General features: G+C 44.1%; 1 protein-coding gene across 1 annotated transcript in view; it reads left to right on the plus strand.

Annotated features, from left to right (window-relative positions):
• The first annotated feature begins 8,901 nt into the window (after window positions 1-8,901).
• The window catches only part of Grhl1 (grainyhead like transcription factor 1), a 47,376-nt gene continuing 36,983 nt past the window's right edge, over window positions 8,902-19,294 (plus strand). Inside the window, exons 1-5 of the mRNA XM_076833196.2 lie at window positions 8,902-8,921; window positions 12,151-12,337; window positions 14,636-14,706; window positions 16,700-17,090; window positions 18,066-18,142. Of these exons, the coding sequence (XP_076689311.1) occupies window positions 8,902-8,921; window positions 12,151-12,337; window positions 14,636-14,706; window positions 16,700-17,090; window positions 18,066-18,142 (746 nt within the window). The remainder of the gene's footprint in view (window positions 8,922-12,150; window positions 12,338-14,635; window positions 14,707-16,699; window positions 17,091-18,065; window positions 18,143-19,294) is intronic.

The raw sequence follows: 19,294 nt of genomic DNA on the forward strand, positions 1-19,294 counted from the left end.
GCTTCCTCCCCTGCGGCTCACTGGAACCTAGGACCTCAGCGCTCCCACCCCCTTCCTTCAGTGTTCCATTCTTTCAATTCCACGGCACCTGCAGCACATCCTTTTTTGACATTTAGTAAGGCCTTCTTTTTGGCTAACTTGGCACCCTTTCAGGGGCCATTTCTCAGGGTTCCTTAGAGAATCTGGTACCAAATAGATATTTAGTGTGTTTTTTAATAATAATAAAATAGGGGAGATTTGCAAAGCGCATCCTACTTTCATTATCAGTTACTGCAACGCAGTTTTCACTATTTAATGAACAGACTTGATTGCCTTCCAAATGTTAGTTTTGAATCAAGGTGAAGTACTTTTAGTTCAGAAGAGGGAAATTGCATAACTTTTGCCCAAACTATTCCTGTGGCCCATCAAATAGCTGTCTCTTGAGTGCCACATACTCTCCTAACACATCATATGCAGACTCTCTGTCCTCTTAGCACTCCTAGGATGTGGTCATTGTATTATTTTCCAAGTGAGAATACTGGGACACAAGAAGTTAAATGACTTGACCAGGGTCACACAGGAAACTACCAAGGAAGGACAAATCCCAGGTAACTTGGCTGTAGAGTCTGCAGCCTTCTTTGATTCCCAGTGCTGCCTCTCAGAGACTTCAGTCTTCCGTGATATCTGTTTGGAATCTTGGGATCCCCAGGGCTGGTCTGGGAAAACACTGGTGTACCTCCTCGTCAACCCCCAACGTGCCTCCACCCTAAACCTGTTCTTCCTCTGCATTCCCTGCCTCTCCATTACAGCACCACTCTCCTAATGGCTCCAGCTGTAAATCTCTAGCCCCTCCCTACCTGTCACCCCAACTTCTCATAAGTCTCAGATCTGACACTTGGGCCCAGCGCCTCCCATCAACACAGTCACTGCTGGCTCAGACCCTCTCACCTCTCTAGGGGATTGCAAAACCTCTTTCCTCTCCAGGCATTTGTCATTCCTCAGCCAGTTATTTTCCAAAAATAGATTTAATAACACTGGGTTCAAAATCCTCTGGTGGCTCCTCGTTGTCTACAGGCCCGATGGCTTGGCCTGAGAGGTCATCGGATTGTGGCTCCTACACCATTGTTCCTGTCTCCTTCCCTGCATGCTTCCTCCATCTCAGGCAAGCCATGGCATCTCACACCCTGGGGCCCTTGCCGGGGCCAGATTCGCTATCAGGAAGGGCCTTCTCAGAGCAAGATCGCTTATTCTCCCTTAGGACCCTGCTCAGATGCCATCCCCTCCATTTCTACCCTCCACCTCGGCTCCTGCAGTCAGCGTTCTCAATGTCCAGAGCAGCCTGAGAGCCGGCTGGCGTCGGCTGTGTGCACACAGACAGGGGCCACAGAGTGGCAGTGCAGCTTGACACCCTCCACGACCCCAAGGGCCCTGAAGACTGAGATTTAAGAAACCTGAGAAAAAGGAAAAACAGTTCCCATAGATAATATAAAGCAACAAACTAAAGAAGCCTATCTAGGACATTTTCCACATAGAATTTATAAAAATGGGTTTTATATGGTTAATTTCCATGCACTCCCACAGCTCCTCAGAAACTGCAGGATGGCTGGAGCCTTAAGCAGAATATATGCACTCTGACTGGCCCTCCGCGGACTTCCTGAGTTGGTACCTCCCCTCTGCTGACCCCAAGAGCCTCGGAGCAGAGTGAGCTGGAGTTTCATGAGACTTGAGAAGTTTTTGTTAAAGAATTAAAGAATATCTCAGTACTGCTCCCCAAGCCCCCAGCCCACAGCAGTGCGGCCGGAGCTGCAGCCGGCTCACTAGCGCCAGGTGCCCCTGCTCCCAAGGGCATCCTCGGGTTCTGCCACCTGCTCCCGCTTTTTCCCGGCTTGATACTTATCACAAAATTCTCTGGATTTTTCCCTTCTCTTTTTTCAACTGCTAGTTCTTTTTTCTAAGTGTCACCAACAAGAGTAACATAAAATTCAATAACATAAAAAATAACAATAAAATTCCAGATATTAGAATCGTTAGCCTCATGGTTGAGAAAAGACAGATCAAAAATGAGCACAAAAATACGGAAAAGTTTAAGAAGGACATTGTCAGCTGGGGACATCAATTGTAAATGCCAGGTTAGAAAACTGTCAATTTCAGGCAAGTGACATAATCCCTCTTTGCTTGTTTCCTACCTTTAAATTGAGATAATCTCTCATTTTAAAAGATGGAAATACTCCAACAATTTTAAATGGATGTTATTTTATAGCAAAAATCTCTGACCCATTCTTCCAAGAGTAAAACCCACAAATGTGAGCCAGCAAGCCTCCCAAGGCCTCTTGACTCGGCTGGTGTTTTCTTAAAGTGGCAGTGAGCCTAATGGCTACGCCCAATTCGTTGTTAATCACGGGTAAGGGAGGTTTACTGGAGGTTAAGACAGTGCTGCTAAGCCTAGGGCTTTATGTAGCCGTGTTGCAACTGCTGGTCTTTTGCTGGAATGATCGATCTACAGTGAAGCCATAGGAAAAGAATGTGAGGTATCTAGGCTCTGGTTGCTAGCAGGTGGGTGACGCCCAGTTCTACGCAGCTCCTGCCTCCATTCACAAACAGGGAGAGCTGCTGGCTTCTTGGTGACCCAGTCTGGATCAAGGCCCAGGTCCTTGACAAGACTCAGCTGAGACCACAGTCACCCTGGCAGTGGTAGACAGGCATTGTGGTAAGGGACCCAGCCTTCATACGCATACTCATGACTGTCACCAAAGACATTTGAAAACAGCATGTATGGTTAGCAAAAAGTGGAGAGACGATCCTGAGAGTCAATGTGCTCTCTAAGCTTGAGCATCTACTTAGAGAACACCTCAATGCCATCTCCCAAGCCAGACATTATCACAGGAAGCACTGGTCACAGCCCTCCCATGTTTAATGGGTCCAGGTGTGTTGCAACGAGGCCACAGTCTGAACCCAGGATCTCAAGCAGGAATACTCTCTTGTCTGCAGTCCTGCCAACTAGAGAGGAAAAAAAAAATGTGGGATTTAGAAACAAGATGAAGAGGTTCAAGTCCCAACCTTACTTGTGAAGAGACTTTGAATACATCTTGTGGTCTCTCTGAACCTAGTTTCCCCCGATATAAGAGGAGCATAATCCTGTCTGCCTTGAAGTGTTGTTTTCAGACTCATATGAGCTGGGGTATGTGATCCTGTCAAGACTGAATACTACCAGAAGGTTAATGTCACTAACCATCCTGAGAAACTATGATCGTGGGTCCTTCACAATATATGCTCTGTGTTAGATGATGAGGATTTTTTAAAAATGTGAGATAACATTCTTGTCCTTATACTAGAATGAGGAAAATGGGGGAGGTGTGAAAATTTAGTATTTACTGAGACCCTGTTACGTGCCTGGCATTGTTTGGGACACTTTTCAACAAAAATTAAGAAAACCCTTAATAATAGGAATTATTATCCCATCGACCACAGTTGAGGAAATTGAGGCTAGTGGTTAAGTAACTTTCTGAAGTCACAAGGCTGCAGGTTAGGGTGGAGATCCTGCTCTCCTTTCCTCCAACACCCTTTCTCCACAGTGGAAAGACTTTCATCTCACACTGACCAAAGCATGAGACACAATGGCTCTGGGGAATTAGGTGGGATGGAACGTTAGCTATCAGGGCACGGAGGCTCTGCCATTATCTTTTAACCACTTGGGATGTCCCATCCATCAAGCTGAAGTCCTGAGTGTGATGAGCCCTGCAAATGGCTGTCAAGTGGCAATGAGGTGGCATCTAACCTGGAAGACTGGACAGGTTCCTGCCCTGCTAACCTTTAGAGAAGATGGGAGCCATCTGTCAAACATGCACCTGCCCAGAATTGTGTGAGGTTCTTTAAGTACATTATCTTAATTAACTTCACAACACTCGATGCTATTTTCCTCATTTTCCAGATAGGAAGACTGAGAACTGGCAGGGGTATAGGTGGCTCAGGATAAAAACAAGAAGCCAACCTCAAAGTTGAATCTAGATCTGTTCGACTCAAAGTACTTTTCTCGAACTCGAGCAAAACTGAATCAACTAAAAAGCAACATGTGGTAAGCAGTTTAGTAAAGGGAGGTCCAGGTACTTGGAGAGTAAATCTAATGGTTTTAGAGTTTGGCTTTTAAAGAAGTCCAGTGGAGAGGGACCTGAATCCAGGACATGGGGTGCAGGGCCTTGGGGACACCAAGCTGGGAACACACACAGGGACCAGATGAAGAAGGAACTAGAATGCCCTTAAGGAGGTTGGACTTCAGCATGTGGATTGTGACGGTTCTGACTGCAACAACCAATCTTAGAGCCATGGGGCAAGCTTGCTGGAGGGACTGATGACCTGTCCAACCATTTCCTTTTACAGAGGCACAGAGAAAAGCAGCTCTACTGAGGTCACCTTACTGGTCAGTAGAACTGGGCTACAACCTGGGTCTGTCACTCAATCTGCAAACCATCCTGCCCCATTGTCTATGTCTATTGTCTACCATGGGGTCTCCAGGAAAAGGCGGGTTTAAAATTAGTTCCTTACTCTAAAGCCCATAACTTGGGAAACTACTGTCAAAGATCCTGCCTCTTTAAAAAAAAAAAAAAAAATACTATCCCAAGCCTGATTCAGTGGCACATACCTGTAAGCTGGGGGTATAGCTCGGTGGTAGAGCGTTCCTGGGTTCAATCCACAGTATTACAAACGAGAAAAAAACAGCCCTAGCTGGGTGAGGTGTTGTGTGCCTTTAGTCCCAGGTACTGGCAGATGCTGAGGCAGCAGGAATGAGTTTGGGGCCAGCCTGGGCAACATAGCAAGACCCTGTCTCAAAATGTTAAAATAAAAACCAAAACACACACACACACACACACACACACACACACACACAAAAAGTAACTCTTCCCCATCCTTGAGCTTAAAAAGTTTTGCCAAATAAATCAAAAGATGCTAAATCTCACTGGTAACTTTTAAAAATGCAAATCAAAACAATGAGGTACTATTTATCACCTAATAGACTAGCAAACCAAACATTGGTAATGCCCATGGTGGGTGAGGGTGTGGCATAGTTGCAGTCTGACCTTCCCCTGGTAGGAGTTAAGTAGGCAGATTGTTGGAAAACAGTCTGGAGGGATCTGTATAAGTTGCAATTGTGCATACCTCCCTGCCCCCCAACAATTCCAACTCTAGAAACATCCTATGGCTTCACTTAGAAAGTGAACAGAAATGCACTTAATGGAATGTTCACGGTGACTGTTGGTAACTGCTCACTAATATAGCCTAATCGTCACACATCCATACAAAGAAATACTATGCAGCCTTTTCTAAAGTACATATTTCTATGTGTCAATGTGGAAACTGTTTAAAATATAAAAAGTGAAAACAAGCTGTGGAGAATTTGCAGTGTGAGTCCCATTTGTGTAAGAAAGGAAATTATATGTGTGCTTCTACATATTTAGAAAACATCTGTAAACACGCAAAAACTGTTAATAGTGGTTATCTGGGGAAGAGGGACTAGAGATGGTGAATGGAGGAAACCGTATTCTACTCCTCTATATAGCTTACGTGTCTCTTTTTATCTTTCCTTATATATTTCCTTTGTTTTTTGCTTCTTTTAAACAATGAGCATTCATTTTTTATGATTAAATAATCATTTATAGTTCTTTTTATAATTGAAAATGTTAAAAATAGAGGTATCATCAATAGCTTACAGATTTTAACTTAAGAACCATTAGAAATAAACCAAACAATCCTATACTCAAATTTACACATAAGACCCTTCCTGTTCTTGTTTTTATGGGCTGATATTCCTTCATTCCCCCCCACTACTTAGTTGGTGCCTACCATGTACCAGTACTGAGTCTGAAGCACCAGGGTTCTTATCTTCTGAAACAGGGGAGTTATTTAAGTCTATCCAGATGTGGTCCTGAAGGTACCAGATTGTACCCATTCAATAGATGCCTCCTGGATATTTTCCAGGCCCTGGGAGTCGAACAACAAAAGTGGTACAACCCCTGTCCTCTTCAGAAAAGCTCACACTGCGGTGGAGACAGATACAAAGAGAAACTCACACAGGACAGAGCTCTGCACCTGAGGTGCTGAGACCATGCAGACCCACTGTGGGCCACGTGGGGTACCTCACAGGGCCTAGGTGTTCAGGAAGGCCACCTGGAGGAATGGGGAGTGCTCCTGGGTGTGGGAGTGGAGCAGAGTTCACCAGGCAGGGAGAGCAGTGCCAGGAAAGGGGGGGGGGGAGCTGTGTGGACCAGCAGCAGGGGAGCAGCTGGGTTAAGGGCGGCTAGCTGTTCAGAGACATCTCACTAAGACGCTTGGACTTTACCACGCGTGTGCTAGAAGGACATGGAATTTGTGTTTTACAAAGGTCACTTTGGCTACAGTGTGAGGACAGAGGAGGGAGAAGAAAGGCCAGGTAGAGGGACTTTGTTTTCCTTGTCCATCATGTCCACACTACTCTGATGATCTGAACCATGTCTACAGAGCACCTGTCCTACTCTTAATATTTTTCTTAAATTAGCTCATATTAAAATTTTTGTTTAAATAGGAAACTATATATAAGAAAGAAGTGTCATACTCAGGGCTGGAGGACAGACAGGATGGCCAAGAGAAGTGGGTCTGTGGTTGCTGACCTGGTCTCAGGGGCCTGGAGACCTGGCAACAGACAGTGATATGAGCAGATGAGGCCCAACTGGTATTGGACAAAAACATGTGCTCATGTGCTCGGTCCTTGGCAAGTGAGCAGCTGACCTCTCCTTCCTCCTTGTTGCCGCTTCTTCCCCAGGTTTCCACATTTTCATTTCCCTCCTATCTCTGAATCTGCCTGCCTGTTAAAATCAGCTCTTCTCCTTTCTCCAGTGTTGGAGGCTCTGGGATCCAGGTAGGTCCCATCCTCTTTCCTTCCTTATTGCAATTCAGCTCATCGTAAGGACTTATGTTCCAACTTTACCCTGTCGACATCCAGAACTTGAGCTTCAGCTCAAACTTCTCCAATGGATTCCAGTCTCATATCCAAGCATCTACCTGACACATCTATTTCAATTGTTAATAAATCCTGACCTTAGCACATCCCAAACAGGACTCTTTTCCTCTCTCAAACTGTCTATGCCTGCTGCCCTCACATCTCAGCAGAGGCGAATCACTCCTTCCAGTTGCTCAACTGGAAATCCTGCAATCATCTTTGACTCTTTTAAAAGCACATTCTGTAACCAGTTTTGAGTAGGAAATCCTGTTGGAATTCAGAATAGAGCTAGAATTCAAAACTCACCATTTCACTCTCCCACCCTAGGCCTCTCCACTATTAGCTTTTGCTTTTACTATTGCAATTGCCTCCTAACACTGGGTAGCCAGATGATTTTAAAACATAGGTGAGATCTGCCTACTCCAACTCTCCAGTGCTTTCCCATCCCAGAGTAAAGCCTAGAGTCTGTACAGAAGGCTATACAGATTGCTCCCCTCCCCTCTTGTTATTGTCTGACCTCATGTCTCTGACTTTCCTCCTCTGCCCTCTTCAGCCACACTCTTGTTCGGCTGTCCACTGAATACACGGCGTGTCCCCACTCCCACGCATGGCTGAATCTCTGCCTGCACCCATCTTCCCCCAAATACCTTCCTGACTCACAACCTCACCTCCTTCAAGTCTTTGAAACCCTACCTGCAGAACTTGCCACTTCTTAACATAGGATATTATTTACCGTGATCCTACCTAGAATGTTCTAGGAAGAGAGGATTTTGTTCTGTTCCCTGTCCCATCCTAGTATCTACGACAGTGCCTGGCTTATAGTAGGCCTCTCCTTGAATGTTTGTTGAGGAAGAGCACACCTCTGAGAAACAGGGAATTTCCGCTGGGCAAAGGCAATCTGTGTGTAGTGATGGAAACGGGAAGGTGCAGGAGTGCATGTACTGAGCCCGAGGAAGGAGCGCTGAGGAGGGAGCGCTGGGGGAGGTTGAAGCCCAGATGTGGATCTGAGAGGGCCAAGCGAAGTAGAGATGAGAAACTGGAGGCTGGTGGGGACGCAGGAGGGGGAGGGTGGGCGCTTGGGAAGGAGGCTCAAGTAAGGCTCCCATGACCACTCCACAGGGACCCACGTTGCCACTCACTGGCAGACAATGTGAAACAATGGTGAGGTTAGCTGATTTCCAATGACTGTCACAGAATGGTCAATATGAGATGGATGAGTCGGGCACTCTAAAACCGGACCCCTGCGGTGGGCAAAGAGAGGAAGAGAAATTTCGAAGATATTTCTTCTTAAGAAATTCAGAAAGGGCCTGGATGCGAGAACTGGGAGATAAAAAGGGCCCGAGGAAGGCGGCGATGCCCTTGCCAGGCAAGTGCAGTGGCACCGCGGGGCACCGCAGACGGGAAGAGCGGAGGGCGTGGGCGAGTGGGCGAGGAAGGGGGCGGCTCCGGCCGCCAGGCCGATCTCGGAGGGTTGGAAAAGGCTGCGGGGCGGGTGGGCATAGCAGAGCTCTCTGGGTGAGCACGCGGAGGTCTGCCGAGGGCTGCAGGTGCGCGCCGAACCTGCGGGGAGCCGGCGCCAGCCTGGGCGGGCGCCGACGGCCGAGAGCGGGTCGCGCCACCCCAAGCCCAGTGCACGGAGCCCCGCCCCCGCCGCTCCGTGCTGTGGGCCCCGCCCCCGCGACCTGCCCATCGGCCAATCAGGCAGCGCTGCTGGCCTCCCGGCCCCCGAGGCCCCACCCCCTACCGGCGCGCCGCCAGCCAATGGGCGGCCGAGCCCCGCGCCCAGTGCGCGCAGCCCGCGCGGAGCCGGCTCAGAGCGAGAAAAGCGAACCCAACCCGTCGGGGCCGCTGCTCCGGACCCGCCAGCCGCCGCTGCCGCCTCCTCCCCCCGGATCGGGTGTACTGTCCCAACCCGAAAGTCCAGTTCTGCGGCCCGGCAGCGGCGAGCGAGCGCGATGACACAGGAGTACGACAAGTGAGTGAGGCGGGTGTCCGGCCGCCGCGGGGCGCCGGGCCGAGGGGCCGCCGCCGCCTGCTCCCTCCGGGCCCGCCGGCCGCACCTGCCGCGAGCGAGCCCGGCGCCGGCCCCGGGAGCCGGCGAGGCGCTGCGCGGTGCGGCGAGGCGAGGCCGGCGGGCGGGGGCGGCGGGCCCGGCCCCCGCACCCCTGCGCGCCCCTTTGTTTGGCGGGAGACTCGGAGGAGACCCCTTCCCGGGGAAACCCGACACCGGCCGCGGCCTCGCTCCCCCGGGAGCGCGCGGGGAGCACCGGCGACCCGCCGGCCCGTGGCGCAGACCCCGCGCGCCGGGGCCGCTGCCCAGGTGGTCTGTGGATCTCTGCGCGACGCCCCGCGCAGCGGGCCAGGTAGACCCCCGGGAATCGCTGTCCTGTCGTCTGCAGACTCGCTAGAGCTCCCCGAGGGAAATTCAGGGGAAGGTTGAAGGGCCCGGTGGCATTTTCTCTTCCCTGCTGGCCGAGTGAGTGAGAAAACTGCTGTGGGTGTTCTTTACCACTTGCATCATTGATAGTAATTACAGATTACTGTGTTCTTAATGCCCGGGAATATCAAGAGGGTGAAACTGAAATCAGAGTGATAAGCTGATTAATATGCCGCATAGAGTTTGTGATTTAGGTATGAGGGGTACTGTAAGATGTGATGATGGGAGACATTAGGGGATCTGGGGTGAGGGATAGTTCTAAATTTTATTTGCAATGTTTCTGTAAATATAAACTTGTTACAAAAAAAATCTTTAAACAAAATTTTTAAAGGAAATAATAGCAAGCCAGTCAGTCTATTTCAGATCAGTAAATCCAGGGCAGATAGTTTTCTAATTACTTGTTAAGGATCGTTTTCAGTATGCTCTTTTTTTTGGATGAAGAGATTAAGTATCGTGTATAAAGCATCTAAAAGAAATTGATCTTATAGAGTGTGTAGTTAAGGGGCTGGGGTTGTAGCTCAGTGGTAGAGTGCTTGCCTATCACGCATGAGGTGCTGGTTTCCAAACTCAGCTCTGCATATAAATAAAATAAAGGTCCTTTGACAACTAAGAAAATATTTTTTTTTTTAAAAAAGAATATTCAGTTAAGTTATTGCTTGAACTATATTTCAGAAGCCTGAGAGGAAGAGTTTAAGGCTTACCTGAAAACTAAGGAGTCTTAAGGGCCTAACCACAGCTTGATGGTGGAGAAGAACAGACTAAGAAAGGCAACTGCTTTTGTGTTTATTTCTTGGCTTACAGTTCAGATAAGACAAAATTTCAAAAGCTAACATTGTGGCCTTAGGCACACTTTGGGAATATAAAACACCTTCAGGGTGATAAGAGACATAAAGCCATTTGAAAAATATTTTCTGGTGCTTGTACAAATTTGGGTTGGGGGTGGGAGAAGAGAAGCTGAAAAACTAGCATTACAGGAATTGAATGAGCCAAGTGCTGTCATAGTCTTCTGGAAGTAGCTATTAGGCTATTAATAATAGCTGAGAAGCACACCAGGCGGTCTCCCTAAGGTACCACTGGTTCAGTACTTGCTACACTCTGGATCTGATGGCTTAGGGAGTGCCACTCTGTGTATTTCTTTATTTCCTCGAGATTTGTGAGGACAGTCTTCTTCATTTTCAAACAAACTGTCTACTCTGAACAACTCTTGGTGTTTGTTCTGTGTTAGAATAGTACACCACCTCCAGACTTAATCTTACAATGCAAACGCCTAGGAGTGTATCCCAGGTGTGAGTAATGATGTGGGCTCTGAAATAGCACTTCATTCTGACCGAGGGTAAAGTAAGTTGCTGGTTTTTTCTTTCTCCTTCCAATGATGTTCTCCTTTTTCCAACTCTATATGTTTTTAAAGGGCCTGGGTTTCTGCCAAACACTGACCTTTGTTGATTACTTGAAAAGATAATCTTTCTACATTCACTTTTAGAACAGGTAGGTCACCTTAGCCCCTTTACATATTTCATTTGTGTGTTGCAATGAGAACTGATTGTTAATTTACTTGTCAGAATAGTGATAATTCAGAGTTCCAAACATTTACAATTTATTTTTTTCCTAAAAAAAATGTGCTTCATTTGCTAGAGTAATTGTTCCATATTCTCTCTTTATTGACTTATTAAATAGTACCAACTGAACAGTTGTTGAGACTGTTTACATTTCAAGTTTTTGGAATCAGTAATATTTGCTTTAATCTTTTAAATTAAATCTTCTATAAGGCTTCACTAAAATCATGATTGTTTTTTCTGAAATTTTCCCACCACACTACAGTGTTAACATGAAACAATTCTTTCCCAGAGTGAAAAACCAGTAAAGATTTTATTTATTGGGGGTGGGGTTTGAACCCATGCCCTCAAACATGCTAGGCACACATTTTACTGCTGAGCTACACCCCCTTTAGCCTCTAAAAACTAGTAAAGGTTTTGTTGTCATTGTTGCAGAGTTGCAATGGAACCCAGCGCCTGTACGTGCCACGCAAGAGCTACTCCGCTGCCCCAGCCCACTTGGAAAGCCTTTTAGAAATAGATTTCCCCATCTTCTAAAAAAAAAAATTTCTTTTTGTTTAGTGGCTTCATTTATTGTAGTTTCTTAAGTGTTTATCTCTAAGATAAACAGTTAACTCCCATGCCAGAAAATTATGCCTCTTTATTGATTTACAGTCCCCTTTGGCCACATTCCATGTTCAGTCTGCTGGTAATCAGTAGAATATTTTAACTTTCTCATATACCCCCAAGGATTACATGAAGTAATCCTTTCATTCTCCCCCTCCCTTACCCCTGTTTTTCGGAAAGAGATGTTTTTTAAGGCATGGCATCCGCAGGAGAAAGGGAAGCAACATGTAGGCGCATGATGCACCCAGACGTGCTTGGGAAGAGGCGCAGTCCTGATGGTGTGTGTTCCCAGAGAGGGGATGTTCTTTTTGCCCGTGTCCTTGTTCTACTTATGTAGAATATTGGTATAGCTTGGTGTTTTGGGAGGGACTTTTTTTCCCCTAACTCCAGGTTCCCTGGCTGCCTCCGTACCCTATATCTTCCTGAGGGACCCACTGGTCTGCATTAAGAGGTTTGCCTTCTGATCTTGTCTTAATTTGACTTAGCGGGTCACAGATGAAACAATCAGGAATGTCAAGGAATTGGTTGTTTGGTTTTTAAAAGTTAGTTTGTGTGATGCCTTGAGGAGAAGAATATGATTTTTTTTTTAATTTTTAATTTCTCTGAAGCAAACGGCCAGTGTTGGTTCTTCAGAATGAAGCACTTTATCCCCAGCGGCGCTCCTATACCAGCGAGGATGAAGCCTGGAAGTCTTTCCTGGAAAACCCGCTCACTGCGGCAACCAAAGCCATGATGAGCATCAACGGAGACGAGGACAGTGCGGCCGCGCTGGGCTTGCTCTATGACTACTACAAGGTAGGCTACTGCGCTGTAAAGCCCTTGCCACAGTCTCAGAGGCACTTGATTCAGCAGCATATAAAACAGCCATTTGCTGGAGGAGTGTGGGGCTGGTTGCTTCTGTAGTGACTGTAAATAGTTTAATGAGTACTTTGACTTACCCTGGTTCAAAGCTGAACTTCCACAATCATAGACTCAAAGGGCTGTTTTTAGAACGTGTGAAGTAGCCAGCTATTCTGCTCTCTTTGTAAGGGGTGCTCCCATAAAAGCAGATGGCAGATGTGTCTCACTGGGTCGAGCGTTGTACCAAAGAGGGTTTTTAGTGCCACGAGAAGAGGGGCAATGCTAATGCACTGTGCTCTTGCCTCTATTTCTCTCTGGTCAGGGTGCTTGCCTTTTTCTGTATATGCATATGTATATGGATATGGATATATGTATATGCATATGTATATGTATATGGAGCCTTTTGATTCAATTTGATTGTAGGATTCATTGCGGGGGAACACAGTTTTTACTCTGGGAGCCTCTAGTTTTAAGATCGGGACATATTTTGTTGCTTGTTTCTAGAGATTTAAATTAGTGTTAAATAGAATCTATAATTCATATGGATTTCCACATGGTTTTCCTTCTCTGGAAAGGACACCACTGTCTGTCTCCTTATCTTTATTGTTGTCCTACTAATGCAGCTCCCACTCACTGATGACCTGTTAACACTGGCCATGTTACCAGCGTGCATGTGTTGCTTCTCACTCTCAGGTCCTGAAGGTGGGGCTTCCGCACTTGTCTGGGCCAGTTGAGGAGTCTTCAGCACAGCCTGCTTTCTGCTAAGGGATTTGATTCTTCTTAGTTCCCCTTGCCTTTCTTCTTTCCGACCAAAGCACAGGGTGTGACAGATATCCAGGGAGGCTGGCAATGTTGTAATTCTCTTCTTGACAGTGGTTACATAGATTTGTTCACTCTATGATAATTCAACTGGCTTTATACTGATAATTTATGTACTGTTGTTCTCTGTAGATACTATATATAAATAAAAATTTACTTAAAATTAAAAAAAAGAGTTTAGGACACAGTTTAAAGGGTATACTAAGTCAGAGTACATCTTGCTATGTGAACTTTGTCTCATTGCCACGTGTGTCTTATGTACAATCATTGTGCTGTTACTACTGCTGTGTGTGTGTGTGTGTGTGTATGCACACGCATGTGGTTCTGGGAATCGAACTCAAAGCCACACATGCAAGGCAAGCACTCTTTGTAGAGCCACATCCTCAGCCCTAAGAAGTGTCCTAATACAGGGTTTCCTTACAGATACGTGTGGGCATATGTATGTATATATGTGTGTATATTACAGTCTATATTTTACCATCTTTTTGTTGTGGGGACTTTCAGGCCTACAAATAATGAAATCATCAAATCCTGAATATATTTACCTAGGTTCACCAGTCACTTGCTTTTCTGTTATATTCTGACTCTGTGTTCTATTCTGTAAATAAGAAAAACAAAGAAGAAAAAAAAAGCAAAGAAGATAATTGGATTACCAAAATTAGGGTGGGAACTGAACAAAATATTTAATTGTTTCCTGGTATATGGTCATGTGTCCGATTTGTAGTGTTTGGTGAATTGCAGTGAAGATTTTGGTCTTTGAATATGAGCAGGAACTTGTATAATAACTAAAGATGCTAAAAAGTGTAGCCATGAGGGTTCCTTTGAAGTAGAAATTATTATGTATCTGATCCTATGGCTTATTGATTCAATCTGTATAAAAATTTTGCTAAGATATTAATTATGAAACTACATTTTTAACTGAAACTTTTGAGAATGGGAGAAATTCAATAGTTTAGTGCCAGAAAGACTAATGTAGTAACGTTAGTTCTAATGGTTTAAATCATGAAAGTATTTTACGTCTCAGGAATAAAGAACTTCTCATATCTGTCCTAATATTAATTGTAACAATTTCTTAGTGGTAATTACTCATCAGGGTCTTTGTGATAAAATGTGAAATTCTTTTCTCTCTTTTTTTTTTTCCTTGATGCTGTGGATTGGACCCAGGGCCTCACATAGGCCAGGCAAGATATCTACCACTGAGCCACATCCCCAACCCTAATAATTGCTTTTTACCCATCAAAATGGGGGCCTGTAGTAAACTCCTTGAGGCCAGAAGCTGCCTTGTTCGTTGTGTCCCCAGAGCCTGCTGCCTGATAGGCCGTCAGGGGACAAGTGAATGACTGAGTCTGGTGAAAACTGAAAGGCTCTTTCTTTGGGTGAACCATCTTCACTGGGTGAGGGCTGATTTTTGTCTCATGTGTGTTAATGTTTAAGGTTCCAAGAGAGAGACGATCATCAACAGCGAAGCCAGAAGTTGAGCATGCGGAGCCAGATCACAGCAAAAGGTGATATTTAATATTGACCAGTCCACTCAAAAGATGCCACATTTCTGTAAAAATAAAATGGGAATTTGTTTAAATGAATAAACACTAGAGAAAGACATGGGTAAATTTACCTGTGTTGCTCTGTGAAGTTTCTTTAGACAGTTGCCTTTTCTAGAAAATGAAAGTGTTAACTTTTTGCTCCTCTAAAGGGATGTTATAACTTAAAGTGTTTGCTTATTTGCTTTGAGGCCCTCTTAAGGAGGGTGTGGCAAGAGGGGGGGGGGGTCTTTAAAAAAATTAACTACCACTGTCTGTTGAATAACTGCCTGAGTTAAACTCAATAAAATAAAGTAAATGGTATCCAGACTCCTTTTAAAAATATTTTTGAAGTATTTTAGCTTAAAATTTCCAGAAAATTAAATTTATGGGCATGAGAAGCTTTTTAAAAAAGACCTATTAAATGCCCTCATGTTTTATTAGTAATAAAGAATAAAACATTTAAAGAATGAGTGCTCACTTAGAATCCTGCTGTCCTGAAGATTATTTATTTATTTTGGCATATGCACACACTTGATGTGGCCGTGGTTGTAGTCATAGATAGCATTTGATAATATGCTTTATTCTACCTAGTTCTTTCATAAATACTTTCCATTTTGCTGTTTTAGTCTTCACAATTATCCTTTGGAGAAGTGCTTGTTTATGGCTTTTATTGTTTATTATGCACATTTTCAATCAAAATAGGAGAAGAATAGAATAAACCCACTTGTATTTATTACTACCTTCAGCAATTATCAATACAAATTCTTTGATTTAAGCTGTTCCTCCCCATGAACTTTCAAATTTATTAAATTTTAAATTTTATTTATTTTTGCTGGAATATTTTGAAGCAAATAAAAAATATCCTTGCACAGCTATGACTAGTTTTTCATCATAACAAGCTGTAGTGAAAAACTTTCTATATTGTTCCTCATGCCCTTTGTCTCTTTCTTTGAGACAAATTCCTGTGAGAGAATTTATGGTTCAGGGTTTGAACAGTTTTATTGATCTTGAAAGGCATAAAATTGCCAACTTGCTTTTTTCCTTAGTTTTCAGGGTGTTTTAAAAATGCATTCATCTCACTCACTAGGAATCATCAACTATTGCCCAAGATATTTATTAAAGCAAAATTAATTTTATGCAAAAATCCCACTGGTGCAGTTTGATACTAGCTTTTCTTTTGGTGAAAGAGAAAACAAGATGGCATCAGTGTTGGGAAAGGCAGGGATTGAGCATCTGTGGGCCAGGTGCCATTCCGTGTACTTCAGGGGACATCTTATTCCATCCTTGGCCACTGTAAGAGGATAGACTCTGTTGTTATCCCCATTTCACAGATGAAGATGTTACTGAGCCGTGAAGTAACTTGTCCAGGATGACACAGAATTCAAACCCAGGCAGTCTGACTCAACTAATGGGATACACTTACAGCTTCAGGCTTATAGTAAAATATAAGAACTATATTAAGGTTTTTGAAAATAAAGCATATAAGAAGAAAGCTGTGAGTTGTCAGTATTTCAAATGAAACAATGATTTTGGATTTAACTTGGACTAGAACTGTGAAGAACTTTTTCCTTCTCTAGTAATGTTGATGGTGCCATTTTCTGTTTAGTTGATCTCTGTCAAGTGTATTATTACTGCATGGGACTTAAATTATTATTATTTTTTAAATGTTTATTTTTTAGTTGTAGTCGGACACAATACGTGTGTTTTATTTATTTTTATGTGGTACTGAGGATTGAACCCAGGGCCTTGCATGTGCCAGGTGAGCATTCTACTGCTGAGCCACAGCCCAAGCCTGGGACTTAAATTATTTAGGGAATGGGGATATGACTCTGTGGTGGAGCAGTTATCTAGCATGCATGAAGCCCAGGCTCCATCCCCAGCATCACAAAAAATAAAAGAAGAAAAAAGAAAGCAAAAGGCAAGAACTATATCAGTGCTGAGATTGAAAACACAGATTTTTTTTCCTTTCTTAAAGAAATAACATACCAAACGTAACAGATCAACCTCTCATTTCTGCTGGAGAAAACAGAGTGCAAGTACTGAAAAATGTGCCCTTTAACATCGTCCTTCCCCATGGCAACCAACTGGGCATTGATAAGAGAGGCCATCTGACAGCTCCTGATACAACAGTCACTGTCTCCATAGCAACAATGCCTACCCACTCTATCAAGACCGAAATCCAGCCTCATGGCTTTGCGGTGGGGATCCCCCCAGCTGGGTATCATCCTGAGCCCACCGAGCGTGTGGTGATTTTCGACCGGAATCTCAACACTGACCAGTTCAGCTCTGGGGCTCAGCCCCCCAATGCTCAGCGGCGGACCCCAGACTCCACCTTCTCTGAGACCTTCAAGGAGGGTGTTCAGGAGGTACAGGAAACAAAAACATCTTCCTAACACGGCTGTGTGTTTGTATAAGTATTGGGTTCCACCTTTTCCTTGTTATGTAAGCTTGAAACTCAGCCGAAAATGAATGGATTAGGAATAAAAGATTTTTTTTTTTTTTTTTTTTTTTTTTTAGCAGAAAAGGCCCATGGGTATAATTTGTAAGCTAAACCTATAAATCCAGAAATTATTATCAAGGGCACATGGCTAATCTTACCAGCAGCTGAGTTAACAATTATGATTACAGCTAAGTGGTTTTGCTGGAGGGAGAAAGAAAGAAACCCAGTGCATAATTGTCCCTCGACCACAGTTGTTCGCATACTCTGTTTTCAGCTTTTATCATAGACCCAAGCAGGATCCCTGCAACTGGCCTTAATGTGAATGATTTATCAAGTGTTTGCTGAGTGTTTCTTGGTTGGTAGTACAGCCACGGAGGTAGGCAGGTTACAAATGCATCGTGTGAAACTTACAAATTAATCCCAGAGAGTTGTGAGGGTTCATGATCATGCACATCTCACGTTAAAGGATGTGAAATGATTTTTAGTGTCCCAGTGGGGAAATGGCATCTACCTCTGCTTGTGGGTTAGGGGCAGAATATAACCTTTCCCAAGAAGGCACCAAACTCATCTAGCTGGGGTGCAAATTGAGCTCCTAGAGCTCGCGACATTTTGGCTGCAGATTCTAGAGTTCAACAGAATTGGGATGCGTGGGAAGGCAAAGGGGGATAATGGATACAAGTAATTTACTTGAGTGGTATATAAAAGTGGATTTTTAAAATATTTTTCTTTTTTTAAATTTAAAGTTGTTTTTTTTTTTTTAATAGATTTATGGCTTTTACTTTAAAATGAATTTTGAACAGGTAGTGGGTTTCTGTGAGCCACACACTGTGTGCTGTACCAGACCTTCGCCTTAGTAACCATAACAGTTACATGGTTGTGGCTTATTACATTGATATTTCAGGTTTTCTTCCCCTCGGATCTCAGTCTGCGGATGCCTGGCATGAATTCAGAGGACTATGTGTTTGACAGTGTTTCTGGGTAATAGTTGTCTTTTAATTTGGTTTTTAATTTTCAGCATTTATGATCTCTTCCCTTTCTGTTACCTTTATACTGACAAATCCGAGGTGGCTTTGGCGGGCTTTCTCCTTCAACTGACTCTGCCGACTGTGGCCTTATCTTGGGTAGAGGACATTTGATTGGGGACTCTTGAAACTGTTTCCAGCTTCCTCAGCTCCTGGTGTTGGTGCTTTGGCTTCTTTCTGTGATGTGGTAGGAGGGAACCTGAAAGGAGAAGTGGGGGTTACCCTAAATCAGTGAGGCCCTTCTGTTTCCAGAAATGTATAATTAGCCAAAAATTTAGGAGAAACATCAAGTGGACAAAGGCCTTCATTTTTTTTTTTTTTTTTAATCAGCCTTGCTAATGATAAAATAATTAAAGGCAACTTTTTTCTGACCTGCTTTTTTTTTTTTTTTTTTGGTTACTCACGTCTGAGTCATGTCCCCGGGCCTTTTTCTTTTTGTATTTTATTTGGAGACAGGATCTAAGTTGCTCAGGGCCTTGCTCAGTTGCTGAGGCTGGACTTGAACTTGTGATCTTCCTGCCTCTCTGGAGTCACTGGGATTACAGTCATTCATCACCGCACCCAGCTCTAATTTGACTTCTTTTTAACCTCACAGAATTGCATCCCACTCTGGGAATAGGAGTATTTCCAAGTTATTTAGGAACATACCTTCGGGATTTTTTATTTTTTTTATTTTTTTTATTTTTTTAGTTGTGGGTGGACACAATACCTTTATTTTATTTTTATGTGGTGCTGAGGATCGAACCCAGTGCCTCACACATGCTAGGCAAGTGCTCTACCACTGAGCCACAACCCCAGCCCCTTTCGGGATTTTTTGTTGTTGTTGTTGGAGTCTAGGATTTCCTTTTATTATTTTATGAGGTTCTTAAAAAAACATGTTATGTTTTGTAATTTTTTTTTAAAAGAGAACTTTTTAATATTTATTTTTTAGTTTTCAGTGGACACAACATCTTTTATTTTTATGTGGCACTAAGGATCGAACCCAGCGCCCCGTGCATGCCAGGCGAGTGCGCTACCGCTTGAGCCACATCCCCAGCCCCATATGTTTTGTAATTTGAAAAAATAGTTTTTTAAAGTGTAGGGTTTTAAGAGAATTGAGACTTCCCTT

The sequence above is a fragment of the Callospermophilus lateralis genome, chromosome 14 (assembly GCF_048772815.1).
Source record: "Callospermophilus lateralis isolate mCalLat2 chromosome 14, mCalLat2.hap1, whole genome shotgun sequence".
Lineage (NCBI taxonomy): Eukaryota > Metazoa > Chordata > Mammalia > Rodentia > Sciuridae > Callospermophilus > Callospermophilus lateralis.